The 18844-nt window shown below is 49.2% G+C and overlaps 1 protein-coding gene across 1 annotated transcript in view; it reads right to left on the reverse strand.

Moving 5' to 3' along the window:
- Positions 1–4087: 4087 nt before the first annotated feature.
- LOC134433394 (olfactory receptor 14J1-like) overlaps positions 4088–18844 on the reverse strand; it is a gene marked incomplete at its 5' end in the record, with an annotated part of 33742 nt that continues 18985 nt past the window's right edge. The window contains one exon of the mRNA XM_063182251.1: positions 4088–4219. Within this exon, the coding sequence (XP_063038321.1) occupies positions 4088–4219 (132 nt within the window). The remainder of the gene's footprint in view (positions 4220–18844) is intronic.

Genomic DNA, 18844 nt, shown 5'->3' on the forward strand with positions numbered 1-18844 from the left:
CATGGAGTGTATCAGGCTGAGGCGCTACCCATGCTGGGTTAGCCAACTTGTCAGCCCTCGCGTTACCTTCCACTATAAATCCTGGCAAATTGGTGTGACTCCTCACATGCAGAACATAGAATGGATAAACCTGGGCCTGAATGGAACACCACAAGGTCTTCAGTAAATGAAACAAGGCAGGATTACTGACCTCCTTCAAAACTGAATGACCCAACTGGTGTGCAATATCAGCCACATGGGCAGAATCCGTGACCAAGTTGAAATGTTCCTGGGAAAATATCTCAAATGCCATGACAGCAGCCCTCAATTCGACCAACTGGGCTGACCCATCCTCATGGCCTTCCAGAACCTGCCACTCAGATCCGTCCCCCAGGTAACAATGGCTTTTCCTGTTTTCCCTGAACCGTCAGTGAAGACAGTGGGTCCTTGCACGGGTTTCTGGCTGTTTTTGGGCCGCAAAGAGATTTGTGTGAATATTGCCATATGCAGTAGCCTATGGCTGGGCAGATGATAAGTGATCTGCCCTGAATAGTTTTCCAGAGCACTCTGCAGGGACACACTGTTTGCAAAGCTCCAGTCAAAATTCTCCGGTTGCACCGGTTGTATGATCTTTGCGGGATCCACACCCATCAATTAAAAACACCGTTGCCGGCATTTGAATATCAAGCGAGCAATCAGCTCAAACAATGCAGTTGCTGTCTTCTGCAGCTGATGGGGCAGGAAAACCCACTCTAAAACGTGCAGGGAATCAGACCACTTGTCACTCCATTGGCCAATGATGCCTGTGGGATGCCAATTTGGAGTGGTGATGAACATAGTGACATCAACGGAGGAATCAATGTGATGAACTTGGCAAGCTGAAACAGCTTGCTGAACCACCTCCAATGCCTTACAAGCCTCAGGGGCAGTGTGCGGAGGCAACTTTACATCAGAGTCTCCTTTCAACAAATCATACACAGGAGACAGCTGTGCGTCAGTTAGTCCCAAGTACGAACGTAACCAAATGATGACACCTACCAATTTCTGAGCATCATTCAGTGTCTTCACAGAATGCACAAATTGCACCTCCTGGTGACGGATCGTCCGTTCCAGAATTTTGTCCCCCAAGTACTTCCAAGGCAGTTGTTGTTGAACATTTTCTGGAGCCACCTGCAGTCCATGAGCATGCAAAGCATCGAGCAACCGAGGCTGAATCTTCAGCAGCTCATCCTGGGTGGACGCAGCCACCAAAATGTTGTCCATATAATGATACAGATGTGCATCAGGAAACTGCTTGCAAACTCCAGACAAGGCACGGGCCACATGCCACTGGCATATGGCAGGAGAACTGAGCATGCTCTGGGGCAAAGTCCTCCACTGATATCTCTGTGCAGGCTCAGCCTTGTTAATTGCTGGCACTGAGAAGGCAAACTTCGGTCTGTCATCAGAATGCAAAGGAATTGTAAAGAAACAATCCTTCAGATCCACAATGAGGACCAGCCAGTCTGTGGGAAGCATGGTAGGTGATGGCATGCCCACCTGCAATGTTCCCATGCTTTCCATCATGGCATTAACCTTTTGGAGGTCTTGCAACAACCTCCATTTCCCAGATTTCTTTTTGAAGCAGAAGACAGGAGTGTTCCAGAGACTGGGAGAAGGCTCCAGATGACCCTGGTCACACTACTCCTGCACCAAATTCCGAAGGGCATCCAATTTATCTTGAAAGAGGGGCCATTGCTTCTCCCAGACAGGTTTGTCCACCAGCCACCAAATAGGAGGCATAGGACACTCTGCACCCTTCATCACAGTGACCCCCATCAAAAAACTGTCCTGATGCTCACCCCACAGACAGACAGAACATCCCTCCCCCAGAAGTTGGGAGGAGTTGAAGTAACATGAGGCCTGACCCAGGCCATCTGTCCCTCCAGGTTCATAACCAGTACGGGCCGCTGGCTCACATAGCATTGCGCCATTCTTCCCAGGCCCACGACAGATGTCTCCACCAGATCCAAGGGCCACTCTGGGGGCCAGGCGGCAAGGGAGAGAACCGTGACGTCAGCACCGCAGTCGAGAAGCCCGCGGAGGTGGATTTCTGATGGTGTTCCACCAGGAACAGACAGGGTACACAGCATCTCAGGATGGTCCGTGGTCAGGACAGCAGTCCAGTGAACTTAAGGCGGCCCAGTGGATCCAAAGCCGCCAGCTGCACGCAACCGGTCAGCTGTCCTGCAAACAGAGGACATAAAAGGCACAAGTCGAGCAAGCCGTGTCCCTTTCAGGATTGTGATGGGGGGTGGGTGTGGAGACCATGGCAGAAATCTGCCCTGTGAAATCTGTATCAATGAGCCCCAGGTGAACAATGATGCCATGAAGGGTGGCACTAGACCTCCCCATGAGAAGAGCACTCATGCCCCCGCCCAAGGGACCAAAGGCATCCAGGGGAACCTTGCGTATCTCAGAAGATTCTAAGACAACTGTTGCTGCGGTGCAGACATCCACACCTGCTGATCCGCGGGTGCTGACTGCGAGCGGCAAAGGAGACCTCTATCGGCTCCTGGGTCTGGAGAGAAGCTTGTGTCTGGGTGTGCCCCTCCTGCTGCGCACTCCGCTTCATGTTTCCTGAGCCCGGTAAAGCCTGGCCATTAACATGAACAGTGCCCTTGCAAATATTGGACACGTGATTTGGCCTACCACACAGACTGCACAGAAACATGGGGAATTTGACCTTCTGTGTTTTCTTCCCCCGCTTCTTACGAGCCTGCGCAGTCCCCTGCTGTGGCCGCTTGCCGTGCGGTGCCACCCAGACTGGCTGCACAGCGGCAGCCACGGCAGCCAACTTCTGGCCCGAGGGGATGATGTCCGCACAGGCCTCCACCATCTGGGAGACAGTAGGAACACCTGGCAGAGCCACTATGACCCTCCTACAGAAGCGGAGGTCATGAGGCATGAGCACGTCCATAGCAACCCTCTGGAGAGTCTGCATAACCTCAGCAGACCCCAAACCATGCTGAGCAACCACATCATGGACTTCCCTCTCCAGCTTATACGAAATGGGTTCATGGGTGTTATGAGTAACACTCCTGAGCACAGGGAAAGTCTGGGAACTCCCTAGCAAAGCCACAGCACCTGCTGTGTCCTGGTGCTTGGGCCCCACAGGGACAAGAGTAGATGATTGACTGGGAGCCAACTCAACACCACTCGCCCCTGAGCCCCCTGCAGCACCGGCAGAGCCAGAGAACCCCACTCTGTGACCCTGCGGATGCCGCAAGGAGGCAGGCTCAGACATCTCATAGAACTTAGTTTTTAGTTCTTGCCAGAAACTCTCGGGGTGCCTAGGACGCACAGTCACCTGGCACAGGGGAAGCATCCACAAATTTGATGAGGAAGCGCCATGGCCCCGGGCACCCACCGGCTCCCGCTGGCCGTGTCAGCAGTTGCGCTAAAGGTAAGGTAAACGCCTCAGCGCCCTGTCGCGCTGCAGCCCCGGCATGGGGCGCCTTGGCGGGCACAGGTTCCAGCATGGCCCGCAAACCTGGTGTGCACCGGAACGAGACCGGCGCAGGGCCTCCGGCCCCCAACATGGGAGAGGGGCGGGGTACCGAGAGAGGTGCAGCCCGCGGAGCCGCGTCACTGCGGGGCAGCACAAGGGAGCCCGGCACACTCCCTATGAGCGTCCGTCCTGAGCCGCAAGGCACGGCCCCCACCGAGTGGAGTGGGATGGACAGCCTGCTCACCCGAGCGAGGCCAGACAGAATACTAACCAACGCCCCGCCCCCGGCTGCTTCCACTGACTGCGCATGCTCAGCAGGCTGCGCAGGCCCAGAGACGGGCAAAGTCGCCCCCCCCGCCGAGGAGCCTGACTCGAAGGCGAGTGAAACTGCCTCTGCCACGCTCAGCGGGAACTTCGTGGAAACACCGCAATTCGGACAAAGAGTCGTCAGCGAATCAGACTCAAGCCGAGGTGGAGGCTGACCCTCAAGTGCCGGGAAGGCACAAAGAGAGGGCAACCAGTCCCCCACCCAGCCGCCTGCGCAGGGCAGGGTGGAGCTAAAACGGTCCGCTGAATCCACAGAGCCCTCAGAAGCCCACAGGGCTGCGCCCCCCTGATTCAGGACCAGGAGTCCACCCCGGGGGAACAGTCGCCACCCCCCAGCACATCATCCCGGGGCGGGGAGGGGGACTCCACATCACACAGAAACTCAAACTCCCCCTTGTCCACGTCCGAGACGGAAGGGCTCCCCTGGGAACTCCGAGGGGTACAAGAACTGGACCCCTGCCAAAGCTCCTCACACTTTTTCCCCTGCACCAGCAGCAATCAGACGTCTACGGTGCAATCATCAAAGAGGGCATCCATGAGGCCGACCCCCACAAGAGACCACACCTCCCTGGAGAACGCCTTCACAGAGTCCGAAAAGAAACCCCTTTCACGGGCCCACAAAAACAATCTCTCAAAATCGCTCCAGGAAATTGAAACCTGTTTCCACTCCAAGATTCCTCTCCAGAGGTCCAAAACGAGGGAATCCTGCTCGAAACCCGCAGAGGTTTCCATCACCACGAGAACAGCAGGCAAAGCACCAAAGAGAAGGGGACAATACAACATCACCAGCAATCCAGACTGTGTCTCAGCCTAGGCTGCAAGACACTTCGGCATCACCAGATGTCGCTACAGGACACGGAAAAACACAAGCACACACCACTGGTCTCAAGGCGAAGAAAAAGGGGAAGTTTATTTTCTGACTCCAACATTTATAGTTTTCCAAAAGTGACAGCAGATTGGAGGGTGACAGTGCCACCTCTCCAATGACACTTGCCAAACCAACAGTCCATCTCTCCTCCTCCATAAAGGAATGCAAAATAATGACTTAATTACAGAAAGTGTGTGAGAAAGTTCACTACAAGAATGTCAACATCAGAAGGCTTAGAAAATCTTAAAAAACTGGGGTAACAATTTCTGACAAGTCTGGCTGGCCTTGGCCCAGTGAGGCTATCAGCTGCCTTCTAAACAGTGGGGCTCCATGCTTTCCTTCCTATGAAAAAGAACTGTCCTTCTCATCCAGGTACCCAAGGCAAGAATTGGGATTTCACCTCCAACATTCCCTGTTGTGACAGATGGGAGGAGATTGTTGGCTCAAAACATTTTGTGTGGGGGGAGGAAGGGGCAGGTCCAGCCTTGACCTGCCCTGGAACCCCAGCCCTGCCCTGCCCTGGAACCCCAATCCCCCCAGAGCCTCTACCCCAGCCCAGCAGTGTCTGCCAGTCCCTGGCACAGCACAGGCAATGCTCCACAGCCACCTCTGCAGCCCCCAGCCCAGCTCCTGCGGGACCAAATGAGCCCAAGTCCCACCTGGGGGAAGGGCCCAGGGAGACCAAGGGGTACTGAAGGTTGACCACAAGGCAAGCACACATCTTGACCCTACCTCCTCTTGGAATTACCATTTGAACACTGCTGGAATCCAGGAGTTGGTAGCTGTGTGTGTGCTTCTCTTTATCTTTTTTGTCTTTCTCTCTTTCTGTGTAATCTTCTTCTGTTTCTGTTCTCCTGAAAATTTGGATTAACATTAAATTGAACAGGCTTAGAGTTTGTGAAGTTGAATGGGCCAAGTCAATGCCTCGAGAAGTGTTCTGTGTTGATTGAATGTCTTTCATAGTTTGACTTGAGAAGAATTTTTAAAAGTAATACAAAGCTTCTTGTGTTACCGACAATCTGTTAAACCACTAAGATACTGAACATGGCTCTGTGAAACACATATGTTAAAGATGAAAAAATCCAGGAACCTCCTCTTTCTTTCTGAGTCAACAAAGAAGCAGCGGGCCCCCATCCCAGCTCCCATCTCCACCACACCAAAGCAAAGCAAAGCAAAGCAAAGCAAACAAAACCAAACCAAACCAAGCAACCCTGCTGTAGACTGAGCCCCTTCCACCCTCCCCACACTGCTCCCCCTCCCCATTGGCCCCATTCTAACCAAACCAAACCCCAGCAACTGCCAAACTGTAAAACAAAAGAGGCTAAAAGACCTCAACCAGAACAAAGCTAGCCACAGCTATAAAAGCTTACCATCAAGTCCCCTCCATGAAACACAAGTCACACCAAAAACCCCTACAACCTACCACCCACACAAAATAACCCTGAAACTAAAATTAAAGACAATAAAACCCCCAATACCAGACATAAAACCAATTGTAACACAACCCAACCACAATTTCCACTGCAAGTTACTGGTGGGTAAGGTGCTAATCCTTTCAATACTTCAATCCTCCCTCGAGTAAAAGAAAAAAAAAATACAAGCATATAAAAAGAGCCATAAAACCATCAAAGTCAGTAAAGAAGTTATATCCCAAATAAAAAAGAAGAAAAAATACCTTAATCTAAAAAATAAAATCCTCCTACAAACTATAAAGAAAAAACTTTTTCTTTATAACACATAAAACTATAAAAAATTTTCAAATTAATATTGAAGAAAAACTTCCATGTTAAATAAACAAATGTTAAAATAACTGTAATTTCATAAAATTTTAAACAGGGAAAAAAATTTAATCCAGCATCCCCAAAAGAAGATCTCTATTCTCAGAGATAAAAATCATTTTATAAGTAAATAATAAAAATTTTTACCTTTAAATAACTCATCCTTAAAACAACACCCCATAAGTCAACTTGTACATCAAAAAGCTGTAAAAAAGTTTGTAACAATAAAAACAACTTCACAATAACTAAGTTCCCCACACAACTGTTATCCATCAAAATTTAAGAACCAAAAAACCCTATTTTTTCCTCATATAAAAAATCTCCATAATCTTAAAAAGAAAAACTTCTCTCCCAATGTAAACTAAAAAAGACTATTCTAGAAATAGTAAACTAACTAGAAATTTTGAGTTTCTTTACATTGTCAGTAAAAAGAAAAAGTTGTAAAGAAAAAATATTGTAACGAAGAGTTTATTTTAATTCTTACTACCTTTTTTCTTTAGGCTGCTTTTAATGAAATTTTCTTTATACCATTCTAAAATTTTAAGCCTACTTTACCTTTTTCATAGTGCTGTCTCACAATCAAACAAGTACATAAATATTTAACCGACATGAAAACCCACCACACTGATAAATACAATAATTAACAAATCTCAAGAATAGAAAAATCTTAAACTAACAAACCAAAACCACTGCAATGTCATAATAAACATTTTGCAAAAGTTTCTCTAATTTTCAAAAGTTCCCACTAAAGGCTCTTTTGTTGTTTCGTGGTCCTGACAATGTCTTGTTGGTATTTCTCCAGTGCATCTAACTCAAAGGGCGCAAACAATTGTAATTCATTTTAAATGTCTCCTCAAGAGAGTTTTTTAGTGGATGGGAGTCAGGGCTTGTCTGTCCTGCTTGGCACAGACCAGGCAGGGCTTTCCCAGCCACATTCCCCACTCCATTTCCCAGCTGGAGCCGCTGGTGCCTCTGAGTTGTGCTGCCCCAGCCCCAGGGACGCTCTCCTTGTCTGCCCATTCCCCCACGGTATCTGGGCAGGGATGGCCTCAGTGGGGGCTGCTGACATCCTCAGCAACTTGGAGGCTGCTGCTGAATTTTCCTGCTCCAGAGGCTTGTTCAGCCTTCAGCTCTTCAGTTCAGGAATTCGGTGTCCCAGGGCTCATTAACATTCAGAACACCTGAACAAGCCAAGCCTCTGGGGATAATTTCATATTAATTTTCAAACCTTTTGTGGTTAGTTCCACAAATTTCAGAAACCTATTTAAAGTGAATATACTATAAGTAAAAAGACAGGTCAAAAAGGTTTTTTAGGTCCTGTTTTGTTTTTTTTCCCTGACAATTCATTGATATGTGCAATCTGCAGTTGACACTGAATCCAAGTACCTCCTCATGCAGTTGGAATAGATATGAAAATCAAGACCCTTCATGGCTCACAATCAATCAGACTCTGTCCCTACCCCCACCCCACCATTTCCCCCATCCAAGCCCTGGCACCCAGAGCAGCCTTGTGCAAATCTGAGCTCCCTCCAGCCCAGGCTGCACCTGCAGCTTTCAGCTCCTTGGCTCCAACTCCCACCTGCTTTCCTTGGAGAAGGAGCTGCCCGAGAAACAGAGGGATGTTCATTTCTTGTCAGCCAACAAAGCCAAGGGAAGGCACAGCTCCATCCAATGCAAAAGTCATTCCTCTGCTGGATATTAAATCTACTTTCCACAGCAGACAGTCTCAGAGCAATGGAAAACACCTTCTGTGCCCAGAAAAGATCCCAAGGTCCCCCAAACCCTCTGTGCCCCAATTCTGCCCAGATTTGTTCTTTGCACACAGGAGTCACAAGCTGAAGTCAGGAGCTCCCTCCATGCCCAGAGGGAGGAAAAGAGAGAAAGGGGATGAAGAGCTCTCCTGTGCAGAGCCAAGGTGCAAGTGCAGCCCGTGCAGTGGGAACTGCAACTCATCAGGTTTGTGTCATTTGGGGTCAGGGCCTGGTGACACTCAGAGGCACAGAAAGGTTTCTTGCCAACAAACACGAGTTAAACATTTGAACAGTTTAACAACCATCATAGCTCTTGCCTCAGCTCTCTGGGATGTCCCAGCAGCATCTGACATGTCCCTAATCTGCTCTGCTCCAGTCTGAAACAGGGCCCAGCATGGTACCAGGATCATCAGAGAGCTGAGGTGTGTACTAGAATTCAATGCCCTCCTCATCCCAAAGCAGCCCTGCATGTCCCTCCTGCAGCCTTGGTCTCCAGCACAGCCATGGAGGCTCTTTGGGCTTTGGACTGTTCCTGCAGCCCCAAGGGCAGCTGAGCTCTGCCTTTGGCACAGTCAGGCCTGGCCAGCGCAGGCCATGCTCAGCAATGTCTTGTGTGTGCCTGGCCTTGCTGTCAGCCCCGGCAGTGGCTGCGTGGCCTTTGTGGCCCTGTGCTGGCCCAGCCATGGTGGCCCAGCCCCTGTGCAGGCCCAGCCCAGGCCAGGAGCATTGCAGCTGGGAACAGCCCCTGTGCCATGGTGCCCACAGCAGCCTTGGGGCTCTGTGCTCCATGGCCTCCCTGCTGGGCAGCCTCTGCCAGCTCCTGCAGAGCCCGTGGCACCTGTGGGGCTGCACAGACAGCCCTGCCCTGGGCTCTGCCAGTCTCTGGGCCAGCAGAGAGGCAGCCAGGGCTGGCCATGGCTGGGAACAGGCCCTGAGCCCCGCAGGAGGATGGAGCTGGGCCACAGCCAAACTCAGCCCAGGCCAAAGCTGGGCTCAGCAGCCAGGGCTGCCAAGGGCTGGGCACAGAGGCTGGCGCTGACAAATGTCCTGGGCCCCCTCCCTGCTCTGTCCATGCCACCAAGGGCCCAGAGCAGCCTCCTCTCTGGGCCACTTGCCTGTTTGCAATGCCTTGCAGAGGCACTGGCCCTGCCCCACAAGGCCTGGCCTGAGTCCTGCCCCTGCATGCTTAGCCAGGTTGAGACGGACACTGATGGTTTCCGGGCCAGGCTTTCTGGCTGACTGCAGAGGCCAGGACAAAGCTGAGTGGTTTCCCTGGTGTCCCCCAGCCCTTGCTGGCCCCAGGGGCTGATGGCATTTGTGCTCCCTCAGATTCATGTCCCCACACCAACAGCATGGGAGTGCTCCCGCCAGCTGTGTGCAATGCAAACAGGGGCTGCTGAGCCAGTGCTGCCGTGTCTGTGCCTGCAAGGATGGGGCACCTGTGTGAGCTGGGGGAGAGGCCAGGGCTGCAGAGGGGGGATGTTGTTGGCAGCTCCATCAGGACGCTCTGGGACGCTGCCCTGGGCTGTCCAGTGCACTGAGGATGGATCAATCCCTGCTCTGCTGCTCCTTCCCATCTCCCTCATGGCCCTTGCAGAGCCCCAGCCATGCTGTTTGCCCCCAGCCTGCCCACAGCCAGCCTGGGGCTGCTCACGGGGGTTTTCTGTGCTAAGCATGGGCCTGGGCATGTTCCTGAGAGAGCCTGGGCAAGGAGTCTGGAGCCCCCAGGGCCTGGGCTGAGGCGTCAGTGCTGCCCCAGCAGGGCGCTTGGCCTTTCCCTGCTGCAGCCCTGGCACTGCCACCCCCAGGACTGTGCCTGGCCCTGAGAGCACTCAGGCCCTACATCAACACCAGGGCCACCAGGGCAGTGGGGCATGGTCATGGCAGCAGCACTGGCAACACCAAGTGCTGCTGCTGGGCTCAGCTGCTGGGCCAGCACTGATCTGCCCCTAGCTCTTCACACAGACATTGCTGCTGCAGCTCCAGAGAAGGCAACAAAAGGACATCTCTGCAGAAAACTCTGCTGGGAGATCCTTTAGTTCATTTAAAGCCACCAACAGCACAGCTCCTCATTGACACAGTGTGTGGCCACAAAAAAGGTGGAGAGAAACAAAATGAGAAATGGCACAAAAAATTACTTTTTTTGATGGACAATATGAAAAACGTAAAATAAACATAAAGAACCAAGGAAACCAACAAGAAGTACGAAACATGCCTTATTACGAGTTATTTGCAGAAACTGGCCAGGAGTTTAATGTTTCTGAAACCATCCACTAATCAGTGTCCTCACTGCAGCCTTGAGCTCCTGGTTCCTCAGGCTGTAGATGAGGGGGTTCAGGGCTGGAGGCACCAGTGAGTACAGAACTGACAGGGCCAGATCCAGGGATGGCGAGGAGATGGAGGGGGGCTTTAGGTGAGCAAATGTGCCAGTGGTGAGGAACTGGGAGACCATTGCCAGGTGAGGGAGGCAGGTGGAAAAGGCTTTGTGCCGTCCCTGCTCAGAGGGGATCCTCAGCACAGCCCTGAAAATCTGCACATAGGAGAAAACAATGAACACAAAACAACCGAGTCCTAAACAGCCACTAAGAGCAAGAGGCCGCAGTTCCCTGAGGTGGAATATGGAGCAGGAGAGCTCGAGGATCTGGGGGACTTCACAGAAGAACTGGCCCAGGGCATTGCCATGGCACAGGGGCAGGGAAAATGTATTGGCCGTGTGGATCAGCTAAAAGAGAAAGACAGTGGCCCAGGCAGCCGCTGCCATGTGGGCACAAGCTCTGCTGCCCAGGAGGGTCCTGTAGTTCAGGGGTTTGCAGATGGACATGTAGCGGTCATGGCACATGATGGTCAAGAGGAAATACTCTTCTGACAGGAAGAACATAATGGAAAATAGCTGTGCAGCACATCCTGTGTAGGAGATGTTCCTGGTGTCCCAGAGGGAATTTTGCATGGCTTTGGGGACAGTGGTGCAGATGAAGCCCAGGTCGCTGAGGGCCAGGTTGAGCAGGAAGAAGAACATGGGCATGTGCAGGTGGTGGCTGCAGGCTACGACACTGATGATGAGGCCGTTACCCAGGAGGGCAGCCAGGGAGATGCCCAGCAAGAGGCAGAAGTGCAGGAGCTGCAGCTGCTGCATATCTGCCAATGCCAGCAGGAGGAAATGCCTGATGGAGCTGCTGTTGGACATTTGCAATGCCTTGGCATGGGGATCTGTAAAAAAGTAACCATGGAATAGTTGGGTTTGGAGAGGACTTTAAATATCCCAGCACAGCTTGGGGGCACTTTCCCTCCACTGCCTGCCCAGGGCTCTGCTGCCTGGAGCTGTCCCTGCAAGCAGCTACTTCCCTGTGCCCAGAGCTGGGCCCTGCCAGTGCTGCCAGAGCCCAGCCCAGTCCTGGGGGCTCAGCTCTGCCCTGCAGGACCCTCCCAACTCTGGCACTGTCCAGGGACAGCTCTGGCTCTGCAGGCTCTGATGGCAACGTCAGAGCAACCCTGTGGAGGCTAGAAAAGCGACACTGATGCTGCCTCTAAGGGGCCCTGTGCTGATCTCCGCAACTGCCCGGTTTATTCAGATCTGAGAATTTTTTTTTCTCAACCTGAATCGAGAGATGAATATGTATGTGCAATTTCCCTTCCAAGCAACCCAGAGCAACAGATTAAAAAAGTAGGATTTCCCCTTTCATGCAGTCCCTGCATCGCTGTGCTCTCTGTATAATCTGCTTAGAAATGTTCTGCTGTTGAATGCCATGCTGGGAGCAGTCCTGAGCAATGCAGCATCCTCCCCACACAAGGAGATCACTTCCAAGCCTTACCAGCTGTCTCCTCCCACTCAGACCTTGTGCCCCAGTGCTGGGAGCAGCTGCCAGGGTTGGCTGAAAGCTGTCCTTGGCAGGCAGCAGAGTCCCTGCCCCTGCACAGTGCCCTGGGCTGCAGGACCCTACTCTGCAGGACAGCCCTGGGCACCCCTAGCTGCTCTGCACAAGAGACAATCGGAGTCTGTAGGCATTGGGATGTTCCAGCTTTAGGAGATGGCTCCAGGAGCTGCAGCTGCATTGTCCTGCAGCCAGAGGTTCCTGTGCCAAGGGCTGGCAGTGATTGTGCCCCAGGCACTTCTCAGCACCTTCCCAGCCCTGACTGATTGAAGCTCTCTGTGCCTCTGTGCTGTGCCCAGGGTGGCTGCAGGCAGTGCCCCAGCCCTGCTGGGCTGGCAGAACAGCTGCTATCAAGAGAAATGTGCTTTTGAAGCTCTTCTTGATTACCAGAAACTGCCTCTGTGCCAGGAGCCCAGCCCAGCTCAGCAGCACAGACACAGCACAAGGACTTTAATGAGTCTCTGCAGCTTTGTGCTCAAGCCCTGAACATCAGTCCCTGAGAGGGAGCTGAAGAAACTTCTCCAGAACTCCAAGTCAGAATCCAACTCCAAACTTTCTTGCACTTTTAATGGGTCCCACTGAGGGACACAACTGAGAAAGTGTCCCCAGGCTCCAGGCAGAGCAGAGAACTGGAGGCAGTGATGACAGGTGGGGACAAAGAGAAGCCAAGTCTTGGTGCCCTGGGGCACAGCAGGGTCTGTGCTGCCAAGGGCTGTGAGGAGACACCTTGTCCTGAGGCCCTGGGGCCTCCTGGCACAACCCCAGTCAGGCTGGGCACTGTCAGCCCCTTGTCCTGCCCTCAGCATCACCCCCCTAGCCCACATCCCAGTGGCCTCAAGGATCTGCTGGAAGGAGTCCCTGGGGAGCCTTGCTCAGGAATGGTCCTGGGGGCTCCTAATGCTCGCTGTAGGGACTGCAGGTTTTTCAAAGGACTTTGGGTTTGGTTTTTGCCTTGGAGTCTCTGAGAGGATTGTGCAATCCTAGTCTTCAATTATCTGCTGTAATTAGTCCCTGGAGAGGCTTTGTCAGTAACAACACTCAGTGGGCTCATTAATGCTTCGGGGTATTCATTTATTTTGAGTTACTTTGTGTTTCCCTTTTGGATACAGGTTCTATGAGAAAGATTGTGAAGTCACAGACTCCATTATCTCCTTTAATTAGTCCCTTGAGAGTCTTTATCAGTAATGATATTTTGTGGGCCATTAATGCTTCAAAGTACTCAGTTATTTTTAGGTACTTGGTGTTCTTGGTGTTTCCCTTTTGATACAGACTCTGTGAGAGGCTTGTGCAATCATGGCCCCAATTATCTGCTTTAACGAGTCCCTTGAGAGCTTTGTACTGACACTCAGTGGGGCTCATGAATGCTTTGAGGTACTCAGGGTTTCTAAGGTACTTTGGATTTTCCTTTCCATTTTGACCCTCTGAGAGATTTTATGTACAATCCTGGCCTCCAATTCTGTCCTCCAAGGAGTCCATGAGGAGCCTTTGTTGGGATGGACCTCAGCATGACCCATTCATGCCTTGAGACACTTTGGGGTTTTCTTCTGTCTTTGACTTCTGGAAAGGTTTGTGCAACCTCCTCTCAAGTCCTGACGTTCCAGGGCTCAGCTGCAAATGCACCACGGGGCTCATTAGGATCAAGCAAGTCCTGACAAACCATGGCTCTGCCTTGATTTCCCTCTGGTCTAGTTCAGTTCAGCAGGAAGGCTTCTTTTTACAGTTATGGAGAAATATTTCAAAGAGCTTCTCAGAAATATGTAATCCTATCTTAAAGGGGGCCTTTTATTGCTGTTCCTATTATACAAGATGTGATTTCAGCATTCTGTGATTGATATTGATCCAGGGTCTCTCCTAAGGAGTTCTGGCCAGGTCAGTGAAGTTTTACCCCGAGAGCTGACCCAGTGTGGAAAACCTTGCCCCATATTCCCCAACCCCATGTGAGAAATTATTTTTACTTTCAAAAATGTAAATGTTTTTTTAAGACCTTATCAAAATACAACAGAAGACTGAATAAAGAAAAGAACACAGCACCAGGAGCAAAGGATTCTGACACTATGTGCTCATCTACAGAATGGATGCTCTGTCCTTTACACCCCTAGCCCCTCCCAAAGTCTTGTCAATCGATTTCTTCTTCACTGTCCAGTGGTGGACATCACTGTCTTACCCCTTCATTGGAGGTCAGGTGCTGCCACTGTAACAAGTCGACCCTCCCAAATGCCCTGACTACTGAGGCCATCCTGTGAGAACAATGCAAGGGGGAGGGGAAGGATAACAATACATCTACAAAACTTCTCTTAACATATATTTAATATTCACCCCTTAATTGCGAGAGTCAACAATAGGATTACTCATCTATAACAAACTCCTCTTTTCTTTTTTTATAAGTTATTTTGTTCAAACAGTTCAGTCAAAAATTTTCTCTCTCTTTTGAATGAGTCATACCAGCATCTATTGATGTGGGCAAGGACAATGGGAACAGGAGAAAAAAATCTCAGATTTTCCTTGGACACAGTTTTTTGGAATGGACAAAAGGACATCCCAGAGGTCCAGTATGGCTTTGACTCCTATCTACCGTGCCTATGAGGTTGCTACCCAGAGTTGATGTATCTTAGGGGTGAGTGCAGAAGCCAATTTGCTCCTTCTCTCCAGTCCCTGTGGAATTAAAAGACAATTGAGGAATTATAGAGGTCTCGTATGGCCTTTTGTCTGTACCTTACCATGCCTACAGGGTTGATACCCGCAGCAGGGCTATGGAACCTTCTTGGTAGCAAACAAAGGGGCCAACCTCATCTTGCCCTCCTTCCTTTGTCTTATTTCCTTAAGAAGCTGTCCCATTACCTTTTACGGTTCCTTGTGTACTTCCCCTCAACAGATGCTGGTAATTCTCACCCATTAAAACAGAAAGAGAGTTCTCGAGCTGGTTGGTGGATGCTTGACTCTACCTTTTGAGCATCTTAGTATTTTTCTGGTTGTCTCTCAGTCTCTACTTGAAAGTCAGTCTTGTTTCACCCAGCCTGGATATTACAGTCCACTCTTTGGGTTCTTCTAGTGGGCCTTTGACTCTGTTGCCATGAGTCCATCCCTGCTCTGCAGTTCACACCGCTGATTTGGTGGTGAGCAGTACCTGAAAGGGACCTTCCTACTGAGGAGTTAGAGGCTGATGTCTCCATGACTTAATCATCGCCCAATCCTCAGGATTAATATTATGGATTCTGAAATCCAGGGTGGTAGTTTGAGGAATTGCCCCTTTATGTCTTAGCCCTTCTAACGTTTGTGCTATGGACATAACCTATCTCTGGCTTCCCCTTCCTCATAGGTGGCAACCTTCTGGGGTGAGGTCAGGAAGGGTAACCCAAACATCATTTCATGGAGTGACACCCCCAGATCTGATTTGGGTTGGGTTCTAATTCTTAATAAGGGCAAAGGGGGACATTTTATCTGTAACAGTTGCGTTTCAATAATTTGCTTAACTTGAGCTCATTTAAGAGTTTGATTCATCCTCCCAACCTGACCAGAACTCTATGGTTTCCATGGATTGTGTAATTCCCATTTTACTCCCAGGGCCTGAACAACTTTCTGCAATATTTTCGATTGATATGAGTTTCCTGGTCTGAATCAATCCTGTTTGTCATTCCATATCGGGAACTGATTGATTCTAGAAGTGTTTTACTCACAACATTGGCAATGGCTTTCACAGTGGGTACCACCTCTACCCAATGAGTCAAGTGATCTACTATCACTGGCAATAATTTCCACCGTTGTACCTGGGGAAGCTCAGTAAAGTCTACTTGGATGTTTTGAAAGGGCCTTAAGGCTAGTTCTCGCTCTCTCCTGGGTGTTTTCCTTATCATTGTTATTTACTTGTTGACATATCACACACCATTCACTTACTTACTTAGCTATTCTGAAAATTCCTTTGCATCCCAAATACCTTAGAAATTGATCACTTAGCACTTGTGTACCCCAATGTGTTGTTCCATGTATGCCTTCTAGCATTTTCTTAGCAAGGGGCTTATTCAACATTTGCCTCCCATCTGCCAATCTCCACTTCCCTTTGTTATCTTTCTTGGCTCCCATTTTGAGGAGTTCTTCCTCTTCTGTTCCACTGAATACAGGGACTTCTTGCATTTCTCTCATGAGACTTAATGCTATCATTAATTTTTCTGTCCCTGATTCGGCTGCATTCTTACCATCTAAATCTGCTAAATCGGTCCTTTGTTTTTCTTGAGCCACCACTTTTTGATATCCTTTAACATACACCACTGCTATTTCTGGCAGTTTTAGGATTTCTAATAATGTGAATCACTCCCTTAACCTTTGAATTTAATAGCCCCCTCTCTTCCCAAAATTTTTCAAAGATATGTACTATTCTAAAAGCATATTTTCAGTCTGTATATATTTTTCCCCTTTTTTGTGCTTATATTTCCAGAGCTCTCTTTAGGGCATACAACTCACACCTTGGGCTGACCAGTTGGAAGGTAACTTTCTGTTTTCTATGGCTACTAACCTTTCATCCACTATAGTGTACCCCGATACCCTGTGCCCCCTTATTACCTATGAAGATCCATCGATATACAATCGTTTTCCACCTTGGAGAGTTTGATCTCTTAGGTTCTCTCTTACTTTGGTTTGATAGTTTATAACCTTTAGGCAATTATGTATTAGTGCCTCATCTGGTCCTCCATACAAAAACTGGGCAGAGTTGAGTTGGTTACTCATGATTAGCTCTAAACCATTATGTATTAAGATGGCTTCATAATTTAGCACTCAGGAATCAGTGAGCCATTTCTCAGCCTTTTGGCTCAGGATACTCCTTACTGAGTTAGGGATATATATATCTTTGATTTCCCCCCAAAAGGTTAATTTTTTTCTTTCTGCAAGGAGTAGGGCAGTCACTGCCACAGCCTGAATGCAGGTTGCCACCCCCAGCTGACAAGGTCTAGTAATTTTGATAAATAGGCCACTGGCTTCCTGGATCCTCTCCAGTCTTGGGCTAATACTCTTTGTGTTACCCCTTTTTCTATATCCACAGACAGAAGGATCTGTCTAAGGCAGGAAGACTCTGTTCTGGTGCACTAATTTTTCCTTTAAAGCTTTAAACTTTTGTTCATCATCTTTTTCCCACCTAATCTCTTCTTCTACTAACATTTCATACAAGAACTTGACAGCGTGTGTGTATCCTTCAATCCATAGCTTACAATATCCCAAAAGTCCTAAAAACCTTCTGCCTTTCCTCTTTGTTTTTGGCCGTGGGAGTGAGACTATCCCTGTAATTCTCTCAGGGTTCAGCCCCCAGCTCCCTTGACAAATCCCATCTCCTAGGTATTTTAGTTCTATGTCTACAAATTTGACTTTCCCTTTTGATACCTGAGGTCTTTGGTCCCCCAGAAAATTCAACAACACTATGGTTGATTCCCAAACTTCTTTTTCTTCCCGTCCTGATAGAAGCAAATAATTTACATATTGGATGAACTTTATCTCAGGTTTAATGTAAAAGAGTTGTAGTACTTCTCCCAAGGCTTGACCGAAGAGGTTTGGGAATTCAGAAAACCCTTGGGGTAACCCAGTCCACCAAAGCTGTTGCTTCCTCTCAGAATTGGGGTCCTCCCATTCAAATGCAAATATATCCCACTTTCTCTGCCAGTGGGCACACCCAAAATGCATCTTTTAGGTCTATCATGCTAAACCACTGGTGTGCTGGGGGGATATTACTCAGTAGCGTTTAGGGGTTAGGCCCTAGTAGGTACTGATTCACTGCTCTTTTGTTCACTTCTCTTAATCTTGGACAAGCCTGTAAGTCCCATCTGACTTCTTTACTGGTAATATGAGTGTATTATGGGGGGACATGCATGGTTCTAAGGTCCCATCCTCAAGCAGGTCCTGGATCAGCTGCTGCAGTCCTTGTGTCCCTTCCAGGGAGAGTGGGTATTGTTGTACCCAGACTGGATGGCTCTCAATAACTAATTTTATTACTATAGGTTTCATGTTCAATTTACCTCAGTTTTTCGGTTTTGCCCACACCATCTCATGAATTCTTCCTCATTTTCTTCCCTTAATTGGAGAAGCTTAACTACCATTTTCCCTTTCTCTGGGAGCATTCCAATGTAAAACTGCACTTGTAAGTCCTGTCCTAATAAATCTCACCCTGCTTCTGGAACTAATAGAACATTCCCAATTCCTATTTTATTTGTTCCTTCAAACTTTATATGCATTATAACTGAGGTTTTGAACCTTTCCCTTTGTCTTGCTTTGAAAAGACAGGTGTCTGCTAAGGAAGGCAGTAGCTGTTCCTGAAATGAAAAATGTGAACCCCCTCCCTCCAAATTGTTATAATTTTGAAATTAAGGGGGCTCTCAGGCACAGGTGTGGGAGCAGGAATAACAGTTCTTTATCAGGGAAGGAAAAAAAACCCAAAAAATCAATGCAGTAAAAAAAAAGAACACTGACAGAGTCAGAATACAACCTGACACCCTGTGGGTGAGGGTGTTGGTAGCAGTGCAATTAAAATGGTGGCTGCACTCCTCCTGCAGTCTTCCTGCAGACAGGTGTGGTTCTGTTGGAGCAGCGATCCTGTAGAAGTGTGTAGTCTTCCTCTGAAGATCCATTGGTGGCGTAGATGGGCCTGGTCTTCCTCTGGGAATCCAGTGAGAAAGGGCTGCTCCTCTAGGAGTCTGGTGGAAAGGCTGTTCTGAAAGGCTGTTCCCAAAATCTCAGATTATATTCAGTTTGGAATGCTTGGCTCCTCCCTATGGGCGGAGCATCTCACAATGGGCTGATGCAAT

The sequence above is a fragment of the Melospiza melodia genome, unplaced genomic scaffold (assembly GCF_035770615.1).
Source record: "Melospiza melodia melodia isolate bMelMel2 unplaced genomic scaffold, bMelMel2.pri scaffold_18, whole genome shotgun sequence".
NCBI classification, from domain to species: Eukaryota; Metazoa; Chordata; class Aves; order Passeriformes; family Passerellidae; genus Melospiza; species Melospiza melodia.